Genomic DNA, 26,127 nt, shown 5'->3' with positions numbered 1-26,127 from the left:
ATTTTAAAATCAGCTTGTCAATTTCTATGAAAATATTCCATTGAGAGTTTGATTGAGATTGCACTGAATCTATAGATCAATTTAGAAAACATTGACATTAGAACAATGCCAAGACTTCCAATCAATGAGCATGGTATATCTCTCCATTTATTTAGATCTTTCATAATTTTTCTCAGGAATATTTTGGCTGGGTGCAGTGGCTCATGCCTGTAATCCCAGCATTTTGGGAGGCCAAGGTGGGCAGACGACCTGAGGTCAGGAGTTCAAGACCAGCTTGGCCAACATGGTGAAACCCTGCCTCTACTAAAAATACAAAAATTAGTCAGGCATGGTGGCGCATGCCTGTAGTCTCAGCTACTCAGGAGGCTGAGGCAGGAGAATTGCTTGAACCAGGGAGGTGGAGGTTGCAGTGAGCTGAGATGCGCCACTGCACTTCAGCCTAGGCGACAAGAGCAAGACTGTCTCAAAAAAAAAAAAAGAAAAAATAAATATTTTGTAGATTTTAGCATACAGATCTTGACCATATTTTGTTAAGTTTATGTAAATTTATGTTGATTTTTTGAAGTTACTGAGAATATGTTATTTCTTAAATTTTTTTCCCAATCATTTCCAGTATATAGGCATACAATTAATTTTTCTGTATATTGATGTTTCTGTAAAGTTGCTAAATTCATTAATTAGATATAGTTGTTGTTTTGTAGATTCTTTAGAATTTTCTAATATATAATTATATCACCTGTCAATAGCTTTTTTTTTCTTTCTTTTTCATCTATAAGTCTTTTATTTATTCTCTTTGCCATATTTAACTGGCCAAGAACCCTAGGACAATATTTATTAGAAGTGTTTAGTAGACATTCTTGTTTTGTTCCCAATTTTAGAGGAAAAAATATATTTTACCAAGAAGCGTTTTTTTAAAAATTTTAATTTAGAGATGGGGTTTTCCTATTTTGGCCAGTCTGGTCTCAAACTCCTGGCCTCAAGTGATCTGCCTGCCTCAGCCTACCAAGAAGTATTATTTCAGCTGTAGATTTTTCATATATGGTCTTCATCAATTTGAAATTGCTTGGGTTTTTGACAGTTTGTGACGTAAGTAGGAAATTAATTTTACCAAATGCATTTTCTTCCTATATTGAAACAATCATATGATTTTCTTTATATTTCATTAATATATAAATTATATTGCTTGATTTTCCAATGTTATAACAACCTCTCACTTCTTTCACAAATTCTACTTAGTTATAATATATAATCATCTATACATATTACTGGATTCTCCATGACAACTTTGTTAAGGGCTATTTTGTCCATGTTCATCAGTGGTATTGTTCATAGTTTTCTTTTCTTGCAATGCCTTTGTCTGATTTTGCTATCAGAGTCATGATGGATTCATAAAATGAGTTGGAAAGTATCAACTTATATTTTCTGAAGGAGTTTACAGAATTATATTATTTCAATTTAAAAATTTTACTGATTTTAGCTTCTACATTTATTAGTTCCTTCTTTTACTTATTATTAAATTCAAATTGTTGTTTTTTCTAGTTTATGAAGTCGGAAGCTTAGATTATTAATGTTAGTCTTTTTTCTAACAGTAATTTAAAGCTTTACATTTTGCTTTATGCTCTGCTCTACTTATGTCTCACATGTTTTGATATATTGTGCTTTCTTATCATTCAGTTTGAAATTTTTTTAATGTTTCTTGTGATTATTTGACCCATGTGTTATTAAGGGGTGTGTGTGTGTGTGTGTGTGTGTGTGTGTGTAACATTCTAGTGTTTGGATATATTCCATGTATCTTTTGGTTATTGATTTTTAACTTGAATCTGGTATAGTCAGAAAACATTGCCTGTTTAACTTCAATCTTCTTAAATTTAGTGAAAATTTTATTTCTTTCTTCATTATTTTAATGTTTCCTTTAGACTGCTAATTCTGTCACCTATGTCATTCTTAGTCTGACTCTATTAACTGATTTTTCTCCTCTGTACGTGACATTTTTCTGCTTCTTCACCTCTGTACTAATTTTAATTGGGTGCTTATTATTGTTAATATAATGTTGTTTGTCTAGTTTTGTTAACTTCTTTTAAAAATTGTCACATTTTCTTCCGGTAGGCAGTTAATTTAATTGCAGAACAACTTGACCCTTTTGAAACTTGTTTTTAGGTTTGTTAGGATGAGTTTGGATTAGCCTTTACTCTAAAACTACTTTGGTTCTCCTCTTAAGTAATGACAGCTCTTTGGTCTCTACTGAATGTTCTGGTTGTTCAGCATGGTTGCTTTAGCTGGTTGGCTAGAACTCAATATCCACAACCAGCCCAATGTTATCTACGGTAATGTTCTGCCCTGTATAATGTTTCCTTTCTCATTCACTTGGGGTCACTCTATACCTGCAGAACTGAATAATCAGTCAGAAAGTCAAGAGTACTCAATGCAGGTATCTGGAACTGTTTTTCTGCATCATCCCTTTTACTTTGGACTCTTTCTTATGAATTCCTGTCACCTAACCTTCCCCAGCTCAAGGAGGACTCCACATTCTTCTTCTTCTGGGCTAATTCTGTGTCTGCATGGCCCTGGCAGCAAACATCTCTCTAAATTTTGCATCTTCTGGATCTCACTGGACTTTCCCTCATATGGCCCTGTTCCTGCTTCCCTCCTTCCTGTGCCAAAATTCACTAAATGCCTGCAGCAGAAAACAGAGATAACCGCAAGCCTCACCTTGCTTATTTCCCTTCTTTTGGGAGTCAGGATCATGAGCTTCCTGTTGTTGAATGTCTGAGAAGTATTGTTTTTATATATTTTGTCCAGGTTTTTTGTTGTTTAGGCAGGAGTGTGAATTAGTCCCTGTTATTCAATCTTGGCCAGAATAAATGTCTCCTAAACCCTATCTTAAAAATCTAAATAAATGATCCAAAGATTTTTCAAATGATGTTAATAAAATCTACAAAAGCAAAATACAAAAGCATCAATAGAAACTCAAGCAATCACGAAACAAGATAAATTCTTCAAACTTATCCCCAATCAGTAATATATAAATTTTTGTTTTAAATCCTTAATATATTTAAACATATATTTAATAGCAAAATTATGCAGGCATAGTTTTATCTATTTTATAACATTATTTTATGTAGCTGTTATGATACTCGTATAGTCTAATTTCAGTGCACTTTAACATTTGTTACTTCTTGTGATCCTAATATAAAACCCATGAGATAGGTAGAGTATCACTAAACCTGGAAAATAGGTATCTTAATTCCAAATCATTATCAGACTAAACAAATACAATAGATTTAAAAGGCTCTAAAGTCTTTCTGGTTCATATAAATTACCATACTTTGCAGAAACTGCAAATAATAGGGAAGACCAGTAAAACTGAAAGAGGCAGCTGAGAGTTTACATTGAAATAATACTTGAATATCTGCCCGTCTAGGGGGTTTGTCACTTTTCAAATATAAATATAAATGCAGGACATGACAGTAGATGAGCCTTTACAGGGAAAAACAAAAAGAGGAGTTGTCTAACACCTTAATTCATCTTTTGCAATATTCCTAAGTCAGAAAACACAATAAACATAATAAAAATAATGATAGCTTTTAATTAGGTACCTGCTGTATGATCAGCTCTGTATTAAGCACTCATTATAGAATTTAATTCTCACATCAATGCATGTGGTAGCTATTATTATTAGCCACTTTTACAGATGCACAAACTAAAGCTTAGAGGGATTAAGAACCCAACTGAAGTTTATGTAGTTTAAAACTGAGTGAGCCTTCATATGATCCAACTTGAATTTCTGACTTTAAAGCCCACACTCTTAACCATAATTATATCACTACCTCATTAGAAACAAAACAAAACAAAACCCTGCCTTATGGCTTCATGTTGAGACAGAGGTTCTTAATTTTTTCTTTGCCACATTCCTGTTTATGTTAATGATCATAGGGTTTATCATGAAGCTCATATGACCCAAGCAATATTAAGTTGATTTTAAAAACTATCTCATGGAAAACTTGGCAAAGGGTGAAAGAAAAGTAGCCAATTCAAATGCATAAGGATATATGTTTCACAGATTTGAAAAAAATCAAAGTGATTTCTGGTTTCAATAATTTCTGAGCATGCCAATTCCCAAACCCTTATATTGTAAAGCCCCCCAGTGTTGAATAAAATATAACAATGACCTTTAATGCATATCTGAGAGATAGCAGGAGTTAAAGGAAATACCCAGAAAGGAAGATCAATATGCCAGATTATATATGTCTATCAAGATATTAAAATCAGTATGAACTGTTGGTTCTCTATTTGAAAATCAAACCTAAAGAAACAATAGAAAGGAAAAAGAAGAGGAGTTGAGAAATTAAAAAAAAAAAGGGCTGAAATCAGTCTGGACTTGTGAGTGGATGGGCAGCTACATCTTGGTTGAAGGATGGCCTCAGTCTCACAGTCTGTACCTTGGTGACAGCAGTGAGAGGAAAGCTTAGAGAAAGGCTTTAAGCTATAGTCTGGTCTCTTCCTGAGCTGTCTAGGGGCAAGCGTCACTTTCTGCACTCAACAGAAATTAAAGACAAAAGCCCCAGATTACTGGTGTTCATAGAGTAATACCAGGGCAGTGCAAAGCCTGAGATCACAGGTGAGCCACATCAGGCATTCTCTCCTCTAAGCTCTCTTTTCAAATCCCCAGGGAGGGTGAATCAAAACCCAGGAGATTGTATTCCCTCCATCCATCTTCCTTATGTGTTGTCAGTGGAGTGATTGCAAATCAGAATTGCAAAGAGTGGTTCTGCGGTTCTTGGGGCTCTTTGCCCTGGCACTGATCCCCTCCTCTCTCCTTAATCTCAATGGAAGGGATCCAGACTGGGGTTTGGTCTCCTGTCCTTCCTCAAGAAACTTTGCCAGACATAGTAGCTGATACATCATATTATCATGTATCAGAATATGACTTTGTGAGCTAAAATATCTAAATACCAGATGGATACAAATACTATAAAAGAAAGACAACAAGTTGAACTACATATAATACACAAAGCAGAATTCTGATCAATCCTAATAAATAATTATCAATATGCTTAAGGCAATAAACAAAGAAGTTAGTACTATGAAGAAAGAATATGAGCAGTTAGTACAGAAGCTAATTATGCAGAGACTGGTGGAGGATTATTAGACTAGAAAATGGGTGGGCATTGATATTTACATACACACAAGCGCCCTCTCATCGAGGGCTGCACTTTTGTGGCTGAGAAAAACAGTTCACTAAACTCAGGGAAATGTTTTCTTTCTGAGTTAGGGTAGAAAAAAGTTACCTTTTAAAAATTCCAGAAATGAGTATCCACACTCTCTGCATGATGTGAGAAATTCCAAGCTGAAAAATCAACGAAAAAAATGTTCCTTTATTAGTGATACTGATGGCAGCAGGGGCCATCTGGAGCGGCCACTGCCATCATGCCAGCTGTAGCAAGGAGGCACAGCTGGGGCTGCACACTCCGTGGAGCTGGCAACAAGTGGGAGCCCCACCCCTTCCAAGTTGGTGGAGCAGGAGCTCCCAAGGTGCAGCCGCAGCCGCTCCAAACACAGCTGCTGACCCAGGCCTCCCACTCCGTAGAGCTGGCAGGACTGCTGCAGCTGCCCGAACCTCAGCTGCAGACCCAGGCCTCCTGCTCCACAGAGCAGGCAGGACCCCCATCCCCCCAGGCATAGCGGCAGCTGCCCAAATTGTGGTTGCAGACCCAGGCATGCCTGCACTCTTGGGAGCTCGGGAAGGACCCCTGCCCTCGCTGGCTCAGAAATGCCTGTTCCCACTGCCTGGCTTCTCCCTGCTGTCAGCACCTGTTCTGATGTCAGAGCAAAGTCAGGGCTGATCTTGGGCACTGTGACAGCCCCATGGGGTGTGCACATGCTCAGGGCAGAGCTGACATGCCAGTCCCTGCCACCTTAGCCCCCTCCAGATTTTGGGCGCCAATGAGCATAGGAGGGAAGCCGCGGAGGGTCTGAGGGCAGCTCACACTGGCCTGCAGGCGCCCCTTGGCACCTACAGCCTCGGCACCATGAACAGCAGCAGGAGATAGACAGGTTCCTGGGTAGAAGGGGGCAGGTCCCCAGTGAGCCTCCACCTTCAGGCCAGGGAGGGCCTGAAAGCTGGGGGCTGGGCTGCCAGTGCCACGGACCAGTGTGGAGATATGTGGTGCCTTTTCCAGGCCTGCCCATGACCACCCATGGGCCAATCAGTGTGCACTTCCTCCCCTCTGAGGCCCAGAGAAGCCCCAGCTCAGCCAGAGCTGGGCAGACGACAGGATGACCAGCTGCAGAGAGGAGCTACCAACTCCAGGGCCTCCTCTCTGCTGAGAGCTGCAGAGATGACTGGATGACCTGCCTGCAGAGAGGATCTTCCCACTCCAAGTCTCCTCTCTGCTAGGAGCTGAACACTCATCAGGACATCCTGTCTGCGGAAAGGAGCTGCCCCCTGTGGGAGGCTGAGCTGTTCCATTGCTCAATAAATCTCCTCTTCGTCTTGCTCACCCTCCACTTGGCTGCATACCTCATTCTTCCTGGGTGCAAAACAAGAACTTGGGACCATCGAATGGCAGGACTAAAAGAGCTGTAACACAAACAGGGCTGAAACGTGTTCCTTGCTCACCATGTTGCAGGTGAAGAGGAGAGAAGAGCTGTGGTCCTTCAGGGACCCCAGACCCGGGGGCTCCCGAAGCCAGGGCTGTGATTCCCTCTTTGGGGCCCTATGGTTCCTGGCATCTCCAAGCTTCTGGGTGCCACCGGGTTTCCAGTGCCAGTCGTGGAAGCTGCTTCCAGTGCACCTAGTCCGGCTGCATCCTTGCAGAGAGCCTGAGCCCATGCTAGCACCTGGAGTTGCCTGCCCCGCTGCAGCAGCTGGCATGTCTGACTGCACAGTGGCCAGACCCCATGCTTGCTCACACACCCATCACAACTCCATGCCTGACTCACCCTTGGCAGGTGTGGGACCCAGGCCAGTAGTATAAGCCAAGCACGGCCTGACAGGCCAAGTGGGCGAAAAAAGCCCAGGGGGCTTGAGCAAAACTTGGGCAAAGGCACCACGGGTCACAAAGGTTTCTAGCCAGAAAAATGACACCTCGAAGATCCTGTAACAACACCCCTGAAGAATCTGGCAGAAGTGAATGTAAAACTCCTCCTATAGTCCAGAGTACATGAGAATCTAATAGACAAACCTCTACTGAAGATACACTTAAGATAAAATATTATTAAAAACTTGAGGAAACAGTCACCATGAGCAAGAGTCAGCAGACTTACCACCTCAAGGGCGTGTAACTACAGAAACAAACTAAAAAGATGATTTTAAAAGCCTATGTTGAAAATAATTTAAAATAACAGAAATATTCGAGACCTAAGAAATATTTTATTCTTTCTTATGAGATAGTTTTTAAAGTCAACTTACCAAAGTATAAAAAAGGGGAAAAAGAATAGAATGCTAGTAATAAAACATATAGCTAGTAAAATTAAAAAATAAATGGATTTATTAATAGCAGATTGGGTTATAAATTGATGGAATTATCCAAAATATAACCCAAGATTTATTAGAATGAAACTATTACAGAAAGGTAGAGACTAGGTAGAGATAAGATCTATCATATATATGTATAACTAGAGCCCCAGAAGAAGAGGCTGTAAATCATTGAGAAAACAGATGTATTTGAAGATAGAATGTCAAATAAATACTTTTCAAAAGTTACTGGAAGACAATCCTTAGATTCAAGAAACACACAGTTTTTTTTTCTAAAATCTTTTTATTATTATTATTATTTTTGTTTTTATTATTATACTTAAAGTTCTAGGGTACATGTGCACAACGTGCAGGTTTGTTACACATGTATACATGTGCCACGTTGGTGTGCTGCACCCATTAACTCGTCATTTACATCAGGTATATCTCCTAATGCTATCCCTCCCCGCTCCCCCAACCCCACGACAGGCCCCAGTGTGTGATGTTCCCCATCCTGTGTCCAAGTGTTCTCATTGTTCAATTCCCACCTATGAGTGAGAGCATGCAGAAGAAACACGCAGTTTTAAACAAGATGAAAATAATCCACATTTGGTGGTACTTATACACCATGGAATACTAGGCAGTCATAAAAAGAACAACATCATGTCTTTTGTGGGAACATGGATGGAGCTGGAGGCCATTATCTTTAGCAAACTAATGCAGGAACAGAAAACCAAATACCACATGTTCTGTCTTATCAGTGGGAGCTACATAATGAGAAACTCATGGGCACAAAGGACAGAACAGACACTGGGCCCACCTTAAGGGTGGAGGGTGGGAGGAGGGAGAGGAGCGGAAAAAATAACTATTGGGTACTAGGTTTAGTACCTGGATGATAAAATAATCTGTAAAACAAACCCCTGTCACATGAGTTTACCTATATAAAAAACCTGCACATGTACCTCCAAACCTAAAATAAAAATAAAATAAAAAAGAAAGCAAGATTAAAGAAAAAAAAGAAGGAAAAAAAATCCACATTTAGAATATGATGAAACTACAGGACAACAAAGAAGAAAAATATTAAAGAAACCAGAGTGAAAAAATAGCTTACTTATAAAGGACAAAATATTATACTTTACATAGGGCTGACTTCACAGTTTTGAGCAAGGTCTTCAAACTACTGAGGAAAAATGTCTTCCACATAGAATTTTATACCTATATTCATTTGCTAGAGCTGCCATTGAAAAATACCAGTCTGGTGAATTAACCTCTCTATCGGCATCTCTCTAAGCTTGCCTATGCTAAACAGAGTTTAAAAAATGGATTATTAGCAAATTCAGCTATTTAACAAATATTTGATTGCCTGTTACAGACCAGATACTACTAGTTATAAGTATCACAAAGATACATAAGAAACGTTCCTATTCTGAAGAGATGACTGGTTTAAAAGGAGAAACATGTTATCAGAAAAGGGCTTCTTTTTCCCTTTGTACCTTTCACTCACTGGTAGTAGACTAAGTATTCTAAGCTAGTGCCCCTCAAACTCTAGCAGGGATAAGAATCACCTAAAGTTCAAACTCTAAATTAGAAGGTCTGCATTTCTAACTGGCTCCCAAATGATGCTGATGCTGTTGGGTCTGTGGACCATGCTGGAATACAAAGTTCTAGGCCAGGCACAGTGGCTCACGCCTGTAATCCCAGCACTCTGGGAGGCCGAGGTGGGCGGATCATGAGGTCAGAAGATCGAGACCATCCTGGTTAACACTGTGAAACGCCGTCTCTACTAAAATACAAAAAAAATTAGCCAGGCGTAGTGGTGGGCGCCTGTAGTTCCAGCTACTCGGGAGGCTGAGGCAGGAGAATGGCGTGAACCCAGGAGGCAGAGCTTGCAGTGAGCCAAGATCGCGTCACTGCACTCCAGCCTGGGCAACAGAGTGAGACTCTGTCTCAAAAAAAAAAAAAAAAGTGTCTAGCAGGTACTCTTTCAAGTTGCGGAGAATTTCTTTGGTATTGTGGTATTCTGATTCAAACATTTTAAAATGCTCCACTTTAGGAATCTAGTTACATATGCTATATTTTCTAAATTGACAGTTCTGTTTGTTTTATAAAAGTATGTCTGTTAACTTTAACAGTTCACATATCCAATCGAATCGACACAATCCACAATTGGATTAACACAATGTGGATTGTGTCAGTTTGACTGGAAAGGTTAAGACATTTTCTGGAAACTGTACTGTTGGCTAACAAAGAGCAAGTGATCATCTCGGCCTCAGAGTATAGTGTGCTTTCCTAATTACAATGCAGGCCCAAGCTACAGCAAGTGTCGCTTCAATAGCAACGTTAAATCGGAAGGATGTCAGGCGTATGCCAAACACATTGCAATGAAAAAAACTGTTTTGCAAAAATTGCTCTATCCCTCTTCCTCTCAACTTTTCTGTCTTTCCTTTTTTTTCTTTTTTGGCAAACCCTTAGAGCCAGAGTGTCTTTTCTTAATAGCCTCTGTTTTAGAGTCTTATTCATCTTCCTCCATTAAGAGCTTACTGGGAAGGAAATGCAGGCACTTTAAATCTTATTTGAATTGTTATTCACTTATTTTTAAAAATCTTGTTATAAAACAAAAGCCACATTCAATGTTATTCACTTATGACCATATTATAGTACCAAACCAGAATGTTTATTTTCTGCTTGCCTCCATGCTCAGAATATTCTGGAATTACCTTTTTCCTACACATTTCCTATTGTTTTCCTCTAGGCTAAACCAGCTATTTAGCAGTGAATTTTAGTGACAAATTTGGCTTATGACTCATACTGTTTGGTTAAAATGTAATCTGTATATTCCATTGTATGGAAGGTTAAATTATATGTTAATATGCTTTCAAATGTAAGCTAAGCTGTAACAATCACATTGTCTAGTAGGAACTTTCCCAAAGGATGAGTACATCTTCAACAAAAGAGTACTAAATTTGTTTCTATCTAGCTTTCTGTATTTTGACTCTGTCCTATATCCATGCAGCATCTATATAAGCATAGTAATAACACATACATTGAATAAAAGACAGTGTTGCTCCACAAATAGAGCAGGACTGAGTGGGGTCTGGCTTACCTAGGGAAGAGCTCAGATTGATGCAGATTAGAGGAGATGCAGATCAGAGGATACAAAGGAACAGATATGGAGGATAAACAAGTCTAGAGATCTAATGTACGACTTAAAGGCTTTAAGGAATCAAATACACAGTTTTAGGTTTCATACTAAATGAGTAGATTTTAACTATTCTTGCCACATAAACGAAGGGTAACTATGTGAGATGATAATCTGCTCCACTATAATAATGGTTTTACCATGTACATGTAATCCACAGCATCATGTTGTATACCTTAAATATATACAATAAAATGTATTATAAATAATTAATGCAAATTAATGGAAGCCACCTGACTAATGTATAGTGACTCTAGTTTGTAACAACTCATAAATAATTAAGAATTTAGGCTGGATGTGGTAGCTCACACCTGTAATGCCAGCACTTGGGGAGGCTGAGGTAGGAACATTGAGTCCAGGGGTTCAAGACCAGCCTGGGCAACATGGCAAGACCCCCATCTGCACAAAAAATTTAAAAATTAGCTAGGTATGATGGCTTGTGCTTATGGTCCCAGTTACTTGGGAGGCTGAGGTGGGAGGATCACTTGAGCCCAGGAGGTTGAGGCTATAGTGAGCTATGATCATGGTGCTGTACTCTAGCCTGAGTGACAAAGTGAGACTCTGTCTCAAAAAAAAAAAAAAAAATTAGAAAGAATTTTAAGAGAAAATAACTTTCAACCCAATCAAGCTGTTATGTATAAGAGTTCAAAGCTGAAAAAAGCAAGATTAAATACTTCAATAATTCAGAAATCTTAGAAGTTACCCTTTTATTAAAAGCTACAAAGCTTTTATTAAATGAGATAATTTTTCTTAAGTTCTTATCCAAGGTCTAGGTATGAATTAAATGCTCAATAAACGATAGCATTATTTATAACTAGCTAAATGCTTTTCTTTCTTTTTCTATTTAGTATCTTATGTTTTAAGATAATGTATTTTTTCATCATATATTTTTATTATATATGAAATTATAAATATTTAATAAGCATCAATGGAATTAGACCATATGATTCCCACGATTCTTAGATTTCTATGCATAAGCCTCTTACCTTTCTTTTTTTTAAGAAAAAGAAACTCATTAATAACCTAAGAGCCTGGTAACAAGAAGTAAAAGTAAAGATCTAGTCTATAGCAAAACTAACCTCATGAAGCTATAACCCAAATCTTTGAGCCATGGCTGTCATGATGCACATGTAATTAAAAAGTGACGAGTGGTAGTGGCTTGAGTTACTTTTTTACATTTTGAAGAAACAGCTTCAAAATGGACTATCTATCTATCTATCAAGATATATTCTAGATCCATAACCCATGAGCTTATCCCTTCTGTGTACACACACACAGGTGCACACACACACACACAAACACACACATATATATAGATATATGTAGATATCTGTATCCCAGTTCCATCTGAGATTTTCATTAGAATGGCCTTTACTGACCATATTTCTATCTGCATTTTGGTATGACCACTTAACCAATCTCTAAGGAATTCCAAACTTTCCCTAGTCTTCTTGCCTTCTAAGGATCTTTCCAGAACCATCTTTAATGTTCCATTTACAGAAATATAGGGTTTTTCTAGCCTGCTTTCCCAAATTCTTCCAGCCTCACCCCATTATCTGGTTCCAAAGCTGCTTCCATGTTTTCAGGTATTCATTATCATCAACACCACATTTCTCAGTACCAATTTTCTATCTTAGTTTTCTGTTGCTTCTAACAGAACACTGAAACAGAATAATTTATAAGGGACAAAATTTATTTATTACAGTTCTGCCAGCTGGGAAATCCAAGGTTGAGGGGCTGCATCTGGTGACAGCCTTCTTGCTGGTGGGGACACTCTGCAGAGTCTTGAGGGGGAGCAGAGCATCACATGGTAAGCAGGATGAGCATGCTAATACGCTAGCTCAGGTCTCTCTTCCTCTTCTTACAAAGCCACTAGCTCCACTCTCATGAGAGCCCATTAATCTATTAATTTATTAATTCATAAGTGGATTAATTCATTCTCCCCTTAAAGGCTTCACCACTCAAAACTATCACTATGGGGATTAAACTTCAACATGAGTTTTGAAGAAGACAAACATGTGAAACATAGCATTCTGCTTCTTGCCTTGATCCCCTTTTTTCCTTCCCTATTTCTTTTTTCTTTTTTCTTTTTTACTTTTTCTTTCTTTCTTCTAAAAAATCAGGTTTCTCAAGGTTTCCTTTGTATGCAAAAATTCACCGATTTTAAGTACTCAATCTGATAATTTTTGGTAAGTGTATAGAGTCACATAGCTACCCCACAATCATGATGTAGAACACTCCTGCCACTCCAGATGTCCCTTCAGAGGCCCTTGAAGTCAATCCCCTTCTCCTAGCCTTGTCCCTGGGAAACTTGTTTCCTATCTTAAATATGAAGAGGAATGTTGACAGTCTAAAAAACAGCTTGGTAATGTAAATGTTCCCTATGGCATCTTGTTCTTAATCTACAGTGATTGCACGTTGTTGGTCATTTCCTAATTGGCATCCGGAAGAATTGGAAATCATTAAAATCTGCCTACCTTCTGTCCACTTCCATAGCCACCAGCTGGACTCATTATCTTTGTTGATTTGCTCCATGTATATCAAAGATATACTAGCTCCATGTTTCCAAAGATATGTCATGCTAATTGGCATCTCCTCAGAGGTTGAAAACACACTCTGTGCTTAAAGAGAAAGAGATGCACAGATGCAATTAAATGTAGTAAACTCCAACTCCTACTTATTTTTCTATTACCCTTTGGCTAGATTTTGATAAAGCTTTGTTTCTGAAAGATTGTTATGTTATTAACCTGTGGAAGTAGGAAAAGATAAGGAATAATGAGTGAATGAGGCTCGAGCAATGCATCTAGAGGATGGACAATTGCAGTATAAATATGGTGAGATGAATAAAAATGTATTATAAACCATTTGTTGAGCATGTGTCAAGCACAATTCTGAGATACTAAACCAGAATATGCTGTGATTTTCACCCACAGGCATACATCCAAGTAGGGGAGACAGCCAGGTAATCAGGCAAAGATGATAAGTGATGCATGCAATGAGAGCAGCAACACTATTTACTATGGGAGCACACACAAAAAGCAGGCTGAGATATTCTGAGAGAATGCACTGAAAGTGGATGGAAAGGTGACAGAGACAGTGGGGCTGCAGGAGAAGGAAGCTCGGAACCCTGCACAGGGTTGCCAAAGCACTAGGACTCATTCCTGGCCTAAACACCTTCTTTTCTTTTCTTTTTCTTTTCTTTCTTACTTTCTTTTTTTTTTTTTTTTTGAGATGGAGTTTTTTTTGAGATGGTGCACTCGTCACCCAGGCTGGAGTGCAATGGTGTGATCTTGGCTCACTGCAACCTCCGCCCCCTGGGTTCAAGCGATTATCCTGCCTCAGCCTCCCGAGTAGCTGGGATTACAGGTTTGTGCCACCACACTTGGCTAATTTTGTATTTAGTAGAGACAGGGTTTCACCATGTTGGTCAGGCCAGTCTAGAACTCCTGACCTCAAGTGATACACCCATGTCAGCCTCCCAAAGTGCTGGGATTACAGGTGTGAGCCACAGCACCCGGCCCCCTAAACAGCTTCTAAGGAAAGGGTAAGTGAAATAACTGCAGTGTGGCTCACTGTCACCATGGACCTCTGGGATCCTAGCTGCAGGAAATCTCACAATACCCATGGACATTTGACTTGGCAGGGGGACCTGCCCAGAGAGTCAACAGAGACAGAGCTTGAGTCTCCACAAAACCTAGGAAGTTTGGTGCAGAGACAGCTGCAAAAGAACACAGCCATAGACACCCACTCCCCAAGGCTCTCCATACTCCTCTAGGTGGCTCAGGCCTTTGTTAACTGCCAGACCTAGAAAGAGCTGGGCTGTCTTCCTCCTGGAACTAGGGCAAATTGGAGCTACATGTCTCCTGTCTACTGGCCCCTCCTAGGGTCCCTGCCTGGCTGCTTGCAATGGAGTGAGCACATAGCACAGCCTCCACTGCTCTGCTGGTGTTCTGCTGAAGACCACTGCTGTCGTGCTTTTACTGATGGCCCCCACCACTCTACTGGAGCACTTTTGCCAACAGCCTCCTGACACAGTGCGCTAGCAGTCCTTACCACCCCAGGGAGTGCACCACGAGCAGCCTCTGCTGTCCCCAAAGGAGTGCTTTAGCTGGTGGCCCCCCAATGGAGTGCTTTTGCTAGCAGCCAGAGAGCACCCCAGCACCCCTAGCACAGCTGGTACTTGACTTTGAGGGGCCAGAGAATAAAACCACAGGACTGGTGCCAGCCCCCAGGGTTAGAGAGTACAGCCTAGGAGTGTCAAGCTGAGCCAGAAATAAAGTCAGTAAACTATACCCAATTTACGCCAGTCAAACCCTCGAGAGAAATAAAGAACAGTTTTATTAAAATTGTTGCAAAAATCAAGGAGGAAGGAGTCCTCTTTAATGCATTTTATGAAACCAGCATCATTCTGATACCAAAGTTGTGCAGAGACACAATGAAAAGAGAAAATTTCCAGTCAATATCCCTGATGAACACAGACACAAAATTCCTTAACAAAATACTAGCAAACTGAATCCAGCAGCACATCAAAAAGCTAATTCAACATGATCAAGCAGGGTTTATTCCTAAAATGGAAGGTTGGTTCAACATACACAAGTCAATAAATGTGATTATCACATAAACAGAATTAAAACAAAAACCACATGACCATTTCCTTAGAAGAAGAAAAGGCTTTTGATAAAATTCAACATTATTTCATCTTAAAACTTTTCAACAAATTAGGCATCAAAGGAATATACCTCAAAATAATAAGATCCAAACCCACCACTAAGATTATAACTGGTGAGCAAAAACTGGAAGTATTATCTCTGAGAACTGGGACAAGACAAGGATGCCCACTCTCACCGCTCTTATTCAGCATAGTACTGGAAGTCCTAGCCAGAGCGATCTGGTAAGAGAAAGAAATAAAAGGTATCTAAATAGAAAGAGAGGAGGTCAAATCATCTTTCTTCACAGACAATATAAGTCTATACTTAGAAATCCCTAAGCACTCCACCAAAAAGCTCCTTGAACTGATAAATAACTTCAGTAAAGATTTAGGATACAAAATCAACATACACAAATCAGTGGCATTTCTATACACCAATAATGAGCAAGCTGACAGCCAAATTAGGAACACCACTTACAATAGCCACAAAAAGAACAAAATACCTAGGAATACAGCTAACCAAAGAGGTGAAAGAACTCTACAATGAGAATTGAAAGACACTGCTGAAAGAAATCAGAGATGACAAAAACAAATAGAAAAACATCCCACCATTCCATGCTCATGGATAGGAGAATCAATATTGTTAAAATGGCCATACTGTCCAAAGCAATCTATAGATTCAATGTACTTCCTATTAAATCATAAACATAATTTATCACAGAACTAGAAAAAACTACTCAAAAATTCACATGGAACCAGAAAAGAGCCTGAATAGACAAAGCCATCCTAAGCGAAAAGAACAAACCTGGAGACATCATGCTGCCTGACTTCAAACTATACTGCAAGGCTACAGTAACCAAAACAGCTTGGTACTGGTACAAAAACAGATACATAGACAAATGGAGGAAGATAGACAACCCAGAAATAAAGCTACATACCTGCAACTATCTCATCTTCAACAAAGCTGATAATGACAAGCAATGGGGGAAAGGAATCCCTATTCAATAAACGGTGCCAAGGCCAGCTCGGTCAGGGACACCCTAACCCAGAGGTGCCAGAGAAATTAAAGACACACACACATAGAAATATAGCATGTGGAGTGGGAAATCAGGGGACTCACAGCCTTCAGAGCTGAGAGCCCGGAACAGAGATTTACCCACATATTTACTGACAACAAGCCAGTGATAAGCATTATTTCTATAGATTATAGATTAACTAAAAGTATTCCTTACAGGAAACAAAGGGATGGATCTAAACAAAGGGATGGCCTCTGGCTAGTTATCTGCAGCAGGAACATGTCCTTGAGGCATAGATTGTTCATGCTATTATTTGTGGCTGAGGAACGCCTTTAAGTGGTTTTCCACCCTGGGCGGGTCAGGTGTTCTTTGCACTCATTCTGATGCCTTCAGCGTGGGCATCAAGGCCATCACCAACATGTCACAGTGCTGCAGAGATTTTGTTTATGGTCAGTTTGGGGCCAGTTTATGGCCAGATTTGGGGGCCTGTTCCCAACAATGGTGTTGGGATAACTGGCTAGCAGATTGAATCTGAAGCCCCCCTACCTTTTACTATATATAAAACTCAACTCAGCTGGGCGCCGTGGGTCACACCTGTAATCCCAGCACTTTGGGAGGCTGAGGTGGGTGGATCACCTGAGATCAAGAGTTCGAGGCCAGCCTGGCCAACAGGGTGAAACCCCGTTGCTACTAAAAAATACAAAAATTAGCCAGGCGCGGTGGCAGGTGCCTATAATCCCAGCTACTTGGGAGGCTGAGGCAGGAGAATTGCTTGAACCTGGAAAAAGGAGGTTGCAGTGAGCTGAGATTGTGCCATTGCACTCCAGCCTGGGCAACAAGAGTGAAACTCTGTCTCAGAAAAACAAACAAACAAACAAAAAACTCAACTCAAGATGGATTAAAGACTTAAATGAAGTCCTTACACTATAAAAATCCTGGAAGAATACCTAGGAAATACCATTCTGGACATTGGCCTTGGCAAAGAATTAATGAGCAGTCACCGAAAGCAGTTTCAACAAAAACGAAAATTGGCAAGAGGAATCTAATTAAACTAAAGAGCTTCTGCACAGCAGAAGAAACTGTCAACGGAGTATACAGACAACCTACAGAATGGAAGAAAATATTATCAAACTATGCAGCCAACAAAGGTCTAATATCTAGAATCTATAAGGAATTTAAACAATTCAACAAGCAAAAAACAAGCAGCCCCATTAAAAAATGAGCAAAGGACATGAATAGACACTTTTCAAAAGAAGACATACATGTGGCCAACAAAGGTATGAAACAGTGCTCAACATCACTAATCATTAGAGAAAAGCAAATCAAAATGAGATACCATCTTACACCAGTCAGAATGGCTATTATTAAAAAGTCAAAAAATAACACACGCTGGCAAGGTTGCAGAGAAAATGGAATGCTTACACACTGTTGGCAGGAAAGTAAATTAGTCACTTTGATTTTGAGATTGCTCAAAGAACTTAAAACAGAACTACCATTTGACCCTGCAACCCCATTACTGGGTATGTACCCAAAACAAAATAAATTGTACCACCAAAAATACACACACACTCATTTGTTCATTGTAGCACTATTCGCAGTTACAAAAACACGAATCAACCTAGATGCCCATCAATGGTGGAATGGATCAAGAAAATGTGGTACATATGCACTGTGGAATACTACACAGCCATAAAAAGGAATGAGCCATATAAAAGAATGAGATAACACTCCTTTGTAGCAACATGAATGGAGCTGGAGGCCATTACCCTAAATGGATTAATGCAGGAACAAAAAACCAAACACTGCATGTTCTCACTTGTAAGTTTTGAGCTAACCATTGAATATACGTGGACACAAAGATGGGAACAATAGACACAGGGGACGATTAAAGGGGGTGGGAGGTTGGGGTTGAAAAACTACCTATCAGGTACTATGCTTACTACCTAGGTGACAGTATCATTCATACACCAAATCTCAGCAATACACAATATTCCTATGTAACAAACCTGTACATGTGCCCCTAAAACTAAAACATTAAAAGAAACAGAATATGTGCTGTATTTTAATTTGAAATAAGTATTTTATTTATTTAAATACCAAAAATGTTACACTGATTGGAGTTTTAAGACCTTTAGAATGCAGGAATGTTTTTATTATATTTTATACAGAATAAAATTTGTATTTACCACACACAAAAACAAAAGCAAAACACGAAATGTCCTGTGGTCAAGCAGGCTTCTTAAAGATTGTGATATCTAAAACCAGCCTTGAAAAATATAAGGCGTATAAAACTTGAGAATTTGTCAGGGCTGTTCATAGTAATAAGTGATTCATAAAGGAGAAATAGAAGAATATTTAAAATTAAGTTGTATCAATCAAAAGCACTCAAGAAGTGAAGAAAAATAAAAATGCAATCTGAATCATATGGAAATCAAAAGTAGTTCAAAGAAATTTTAAAAAATGAAAAAAGAAAGAATGAGAAAGAACACTCTGCACCCCACTATGGAGCAGGCACGATAGCAGGGGCTGAAAACTCAGGCTCTGCATTTGAGGGGCTAACGCACTTACTCTGTTCCCAAGGATATTTGCATCATCCATATCTGGGCATTTGGTGGAAATCATGCTAAATGGGAACTGGGAGACCACGTTTCTCAATTTGGCCTAGCCTTCAGAAAACTCAGTTTACTCACCTATACAATCAAGAGATTGAGCTAAATTATGGCTCTAGCGCTCTAACCTCTAAAATTTTCTGATTTGATGTGCACTCAGCAGATGTTTATAACTTTGTCATGAGGTATAATCATGTCATTTCTTGAGGAACTTTATTAGAAGAGTAACAATGGCCATATCTGCCACAGCCCTCTGCAAAGGAAAGTACCATCAGGCCATTACACTTCTTCAAGTTGCTATGGCTTTTCCCAAGTGTGTGGAAGTCAAATACAAATAACCTTGCTACTCTGGCTGAAATGATTTGGCCAGATGCAAGACAGCTATGTGAATGTATGTGAGAACTACAGAGTGATAAGGAGTTTGGGGTGAAACACGACCAGTATGAATGACCCAACGGGAGCTCTTCATGCCGGTGTGAACATTGATACGTGGAAGAAAAAGGTCGAGCACAGTGGCTCACACCTGTAATCCCAGCACTGTGGGAGGCTGAGGCTGGCAGATCACTTGAGGTCAGGAGTTCGAGGCCAGCCTGACCAACATGGTGAAACCCCATCTCTACGAAAAATACAAAAATTAGCTGGGCTGGTGGCGCATGCCTGTAATTCCAGCTACTCGGGTGCCTGAGACATGAGAATTGCTTGAACCTGGGAGGCGGAGGTTGTAGTGAGCCGAGATGGTGCCACTGCACTCCAGCCTGGATGACAGAGGGAGATTCCATCTCAAAAAAAAATAAAAAGAAAAAGTGGGTCAGTAGAGTTGCTTTTGTATTCTACATGACTATGAGTCATTCCTGAAGAGCTTCAGGATCTGCTGAACATGACAGTTTTAGAAGCGCTGAGAGACAGAATGACTCTACAGTTGCTTGCCTTCCTGGGCTCCTCTTTACTACAGATATTTGTTCACAAACTCCCATCACCCAGAGAAATATGGGTGTGTCTCATCTTTTACAACTGTGAAAACCTCAGGGGCAGGCAGGAGGATGTCTCCATCTGAATGGGGCTTATACATGAAGACAGATGAGTAAGCAGCTAGTTCTTCTCAAAGAATGGGTTATTCAGGAAGTCCTTACAGAATAATACAGTTTTAGCAGTTGATGTGGCAAAACTATATATTTTCTATTTGGTTTAGGACTAAGATAAAGAAATAAATTGGGAAAGTTGGTTTTACCACTTAATTAATTTGGGTTGTGTTTTATTTATTGAATTATGATTAGAATTTTCTTCAAACTCATAAAAGCAAAAAGAGGTTTTTTTGCTATTAGAAAGACTGGCTTTATTATTAATCCTTTTTAGGTCAATTTCTGGGCATGCTAACATGAAGTATTTGAAATAACATGACAAGGAAAAATTTATCTTGTAGTTCAACTTTGCTTAAAAGTTACAGGAAGTTACAAAAAATATCTAAGTCATCTCTGAAAAAGTCTGAATTTAAAAAAAATGTCCTTTTTCATATGATTATCCTTTAATTTTCAATTTTTTTTTAACTTGAGGGTGTAGTGAAATCTCAATGTGGACAAAATTATAGTTGTGTATATAAACCACAGAAGTTTTTTCCAAAACGTGGGGATTGCGACTGTCAAGAGTGTGAAGGTTCTGAGACTTTACTCTGCTTGCGGCTAACAAGTGAGTCTGCTAGCCACATGGATGCTGGCGGAAGTCACTAGACTCCAGGCTCAAGACAAAGCAATTGTGCCATTTAGAGTGTCAGCATTTGCACTTGTTCCTCAAGCCCCAGCTCCCACAGGGTGACACTAAGAGGGTCTCAACTTGTGCACACACAATTGGATGCATTCCAGGAAAGGAACTCTGAGTTGAGGAATCCTAAATCTTTTATAACTAGCAATAAACCTGCCCTACCTTTGCCCCAGAGCGAGCCATCATTTACATTATAATGTAAATAAAACCAACTTGTCCTTTGCTCTAGAGGGAAACACCATCTGTGTCTTCCAAGGCTATATAAACATCCTTGAAAAGATAACATTCTTGAAAAGGGAGTCAGTCCCTCTGCAGGAAAGACATTGAGAAACACAAGAAATCACAGAGATTTGTCTCTCAACAGTGACTCATTAATGGAACCATCAAATCAGTTTGAAGGGTATAAAAATATACAAGAATATGTCATGTATCAGGGTAAGTACTGTTTAGTGAAGCCTTTGTTTGCTATATCTAAATGTAAAACTTATTTTAATTCTCAAAAAGTTTGAGAAACACTTGCTAGGACATGATGGCTATATTGAGTTCTTACATTCTAGGTGACACAATTTGTCTTGTTTTGTGTCTAAATCTGTGTAATAGCAATATGTATTATGTTGAGATTTTTACGTAATATAAATTATGAACAAAATTCCATAGACTACATATCCTAATTATGATTGATGAATAGCATTCAAATGCTATTTTCTGCAGATGAGAAAATTTTAGATATTACATATATATATTTCTTAGAGACAGGGTCTTGCTCTATCACTCAGACTGGAGTGCAGTGGTGGGATCTGGGCTCATTGCAGCCTCAACCTCTTGGAGTCAAGCGATCCTCCTGCCTCAGCCTCCCACGTAGCTGGGACTATAGGCATGCACCACCACTCCCAGCTAACTTTTGTATTTTTTGTAGAGACAGGGTTTTGCCATGTTGCCCAGCCTGGTCTCAAACTCCTGAGCTCAGGCAATCTACCCAACTTGACCTCTCAAAGTGTTGGTATTACAGGTGTGAGCCATTGTGCCAGGACTATATTTTTTTTAATAAATGAAATTTTAAGGTGATAATTTTACCTCAGGTTTTAGATAGGTAGTGAGCAAAATGTATATGTCCAGATCACCTAGAGAATAAAATACAATGTGGGAAATTTTACATTACTCACTGATTTGATGCTTTGCAAGCAATAAGATTTAATGAAGAGTACAAAAAAAAAGTTAACAAATATTTGATATCTTAATGGTGCCAAAGCAAATATATATATATTTTTTAGGCTGATTTGTATGCTGGTGAAACAAGTGTTTTGAATAAACAAAATGAATGTTGGGTCCTTAATGTGTTTGTTAAATTCATTTTTTTTTGAGAAACACTTTACAAAATATACAACATTTCATTAAAAAGTAGCTTTTAAAAGTCCAGTTTCATAAATACTTACTGAGTTCTTGCTATATTCATAGGATCTGAGTTAAGTCAGAAGATACAAAGATATGCAAATTACTTACCTGGCTTTATGTTGTGCATATGGATCAGAGTGATTATAATTTCAAAGGGTTGCAACTATTTCCAGTTTTCTATTGTATATACAGTTGTCCCTCTTTATCTGTGGGTTCCACATCCATGCATTCAATCAACAAGATCAAAAATATTTGAAAAACAAAATACCAGTAAAAATAACAATGCCATGGTAAAAATAATACAAATAAGCAATATAGTATAACAACTATTTACATACCATTTACATTGTATTAGGTATTATAGGTAATCTAGAGTTGATTTAAAGTAAATGGAAGGATGTGTGTAGGCTATATGCAAACACTATATCGTTTTTTATAAGGAACTTGAGCATCTCAAATGTTGGTATCTGTGGGGGTCTTGGAACCAAACCCTGCGGATACCAAAGTATGATTATACCTACAGAACTGTCTCCAATAAGAATTCAATATTACTATTGCTAGGATTGGGACCATAGTACAATGTTATAATGCTAACATAATTATTTTACATTAATTTTAAAAGTTACACATTTAATTATTTCTAAATCTGGGAGAAACAAATTTAAGAATAGATGTAGATCCTGTTTTAGAAAAAGACTATCCACAATCTTGATATATGAAAGCCACTGTTTCTGAACTTCAATTATCTGCCAAAGAGAGAACTTTAATGGCAGAAGCAAACACCATATCACTGGATCTATTAAAAAAACAGAATTATTGTTTCTATAGGATATAATCACTTAAGGAAAGAATATGCAAATAATAATCTTCTTGGAAGTTTTATATTTTCAACATGTAAAATGCCATTAGTTCATTGTTTTCTTTCTCAGAAAGGTAGTAAAAACACTTTTGTTTTTGAGATGAAGTCTGGCTCTGTCGCCCAGGCTGGAAGGCGCTCACCACCACGCCCAGCTAATATTTTGTATTTTTTTTTTTTTTTTAGTAGAGACGGGGTTTCACCGTGTTAGCCAGGATGGTCTCGATCTCCTGACCTTGTAATCCACCCACCTCGGCCTCCAAAAGTGCTGGGATTACAGGCGTGAGCCACCGCGCCTGCCGTAAAAACACTTTTAATGAGGATTCAACTACGCTGAACCTTTCATTAATTATATTGTACCCCTCCAATGCATATTTAAAGGAAAAAATACAAGGAAACTAACTGGGAGAGATTAATTTTTTGTTTTTTTTGAGATGGAGTCTCGGTCTGTCGCCCAGGCTGCAACCTCCACCTCCTGGGTTCAAAGGATTCTCCTGCCTCAGCCTCACAAGTATCTGGGATTACAGGCGTGTGCCACCGTGCCTGGCTAATTTTTGTATATTTAGTAGACATGGGGTTTCACCATGTTGGCTAGGCTGGTCTTGAACTCCTGATCTTGTGATCTGCCTGCCTTGGCCTCCCAAAGTGCTGGGGCGTGAGCCACCATACCCGGCAAAGATTAATTTTTATAAAAAACATTTTCCAGGGTAAATTTGAAGGTCAGGAGTCATTGAAAGGAACCAAAATGTCCTTAACATCTAAGATGCTAATAATGTTTCATAAACTGATATTATTTATTCTGTACACATGGAGACTATAAGGAAAACTGGTATTTGTAGGAAAGGTAGCAATATCCAGACATTTAGAAGAGGTCCTATGTCTGATGTAATCAGAACTAGTGTGGGCCAGTTAACTGAGAAAACTGCATTAAAGTGGAGAATTACAGAAAAAAACTAGACAGTTTAACAATTGAACCTAAAACAAGTAAAAATATATCCATTTGTCTATCTTTTAAGGCAGGGTTTTTCATTGGGTATAGTTTCTAGTTGCAGTTTCAAGTTGTCTTACTTGCATCAGCCTACATAATTATTTTGCTTTAATTTAAAAAGTTAACACATTTCTTTTTTTTTCTTTTTTCTTTCTTTCTTTCTTTTTTTTTTTTTTTGAGACGGAGTCTCACTCTGTCGCCCAGGCTGGAGTGCGGTGGCGCGATCTCGGCTCACTGCAAGCTCCGCCTCCCAGGTTCATGCCATTTCTCGCCTCAGCCTCCGGAGTAGCTGGGACTACACGCGCCCGCCGCCACATCCGGCTAATTTTTTTGTATTTTTAGTACAGACGGGGTTTCACCGTGTTAGCCAGGATGGTCTCGATCTCCTGACTTCGTGATCCACCCACCTAGGCCTCCCAAAGTGCTGGGATTACAGGCATGAGCCACCGCGCCCGGCCTAAAAGTTAACACATTTAATTGTTTATTTCAAAATCTTGGGGAAAACAATTTTAAGAATAGATGTAGATTATGTTTTAGGAACAGACTGTCCACAATCTTAATATGAAAGCCATATAATTTTCATGTGTATGTATGCATTGTTTGAAGCTTCTGACAACTTGATACTAAAAAAACAAGTTTCTTTCAATCAAATTCCTATAAAGGTTTTCTGACATCACTGTACCACATGTAATTAATCAAATGTTTTCTTATTGTCATAACTTCTCTTGTCGATTAAATGTTATCTGTTAATACCCATTCTCTATGATCAATTATCACTTGAGTGCTAGAACGCCTCTTGGAGCTACAATCTTTAAAGTGACTCCTTCTTTCCACATACCTTGGCATTTTCTCCCTCAAGTCTTAAATCCCTTTTTTGCAGTAGAAATGCTCCAGAGCTTTTAGTATTTCCCTCAGTGGTATACTGTGTATACTGCCACACTGAATGTGACCCTATATTATTCTCCAATATCCTTGGAAAATATTATTCCGTTTATTTTGAGAAATCTCAGACTTCCCAATGATGCTTTTAATATTGACATGATTACTATCCAACTCATCTTTTTGCTGCTGTCATAGTGTAGGTTGGGGTGGTTCTGTTTAACTTAAACCTTTATATTTCAACCCTGAGGTTTATCTTTATCCCTGGGATGGGTTTTGAGAATTACTCTGTGACATTCACTTTTAGATATTTGAAAGCAGCTTTGCTTCATTGCAAAGTTACTCTCAAAAGCTGACAAGAAAGGCAATGCTAGTTCTTTAAGTTCTGGTGCTGTCAATACTCTAGGGATTGTTCTTTCACTGATTTGTATTTGTACTTGATTTTGTGCTGTGATTATTTTCAAGCTACTTAGATTGCTGGCAGGGAAATCAAACAATCAATAGTCAGTGCTTTCGTTGTATGTGTATAATCACATGCAAATTCTAGGGATGCCCTGAACTCTAAGTAAGCGGTAAAGGTCAGGCTTTACATGACTTGCTTAGCAATGGATGTTTAGAAGTTTGGTATACTTGCAGTTTTTCAGGTGGTTAATTCTAAAGTCCACTTAAAACCAATGCTGTTTTGCTATGAACAGTAAAACAGGCTACATTTTAAGTTGATTTATATAGATATTTTAACATTTAAGAACAATACTATACATCTTAATATTCACTTTTAAGATTAAAGATAAACTCATGAATACTTATAAAGTATTCACTATCATTCTAGCTAAGATCGGTGTTATAGTAGAAGGTAGTTATTTCTGTCAAAATACTTCGAGAGCCTACGCTGACTCAAAGATTACATGTTCTAGACTGACCATCTCCGGATAACCTCTATTTTAAGTGGACTCTGTCAAGCAATTCCTCTTCTCCTTAAGCTCTGGTAGGAGAGCCAGGCTCGAGTACCCTTGGAAATGAGAGAAGCCTGGTTTGTTTTCTTTCATTATGAAAAACCCGGATCAAGGCATGTTTTTCAGCTGCTTCGAGGATGGTTTATTCTGGCAGGTGGAGGAGAGAAACTCTATACACATATAAGCATTTAGGGCACGACAAAGATGTCAACAGAATAAAGAGCCAAGTACAATTCTTCCCCTCACCGCCCAGTTCCCCGTCCTGCCGGGAAGAGCGCGGAGAAGCGACTTAAAGGTACAGGCTGTCTACACCCCCGCTGGCTAAAAAAGCTTGCAAATCAATCTTTTAAAATGGTTTATTGTGTTTTCCTCCATT

The 26,127-nt window shown here is 38.9% G+C and overlaps 1 protein-coding gene across 1 annotated transcript in view; it reads right to left on the bottom strand.

Annotated features, from left to right (window-relative positions):
• The window catches only part of LOC134730975 (uncharacterized), a 98,354-nt gene that overhangs the window by 71,627 nt on the left and 600 nt on the right, over positions 1-26,127 (bottom strand). Inside the window, exon 2 of the mRNA XM_063606770.1 lies at positions 5,289-5,347. Coding sequence (XP_063462840.1) covers positions 5,289-5,347 — 59 coding nt within the window. The remainder of the gene's footprint in view (positions 1-5,288; positions 5,348-26,127) is intronic.

Source organism: Pan paniscus, chromosome 7 (genome assembly GCF_029289425.2).
Source record: "Pan paniscus chromosome 7, NHGRI_mPanPan1-v2.0_pri, whole genome shotgun sequence".
Classification (NCBI taxonomy): domain Eukaryota; kingdom Metazoa; phylum Chordata; class Mammalia; order Primates; family Hominidae; genus Pan; species Pan paniscus.
Note: the sequence above shows the minus strand (reverse complement) of the source record. Positions and strands in the feature narration are given on the sequence as shown.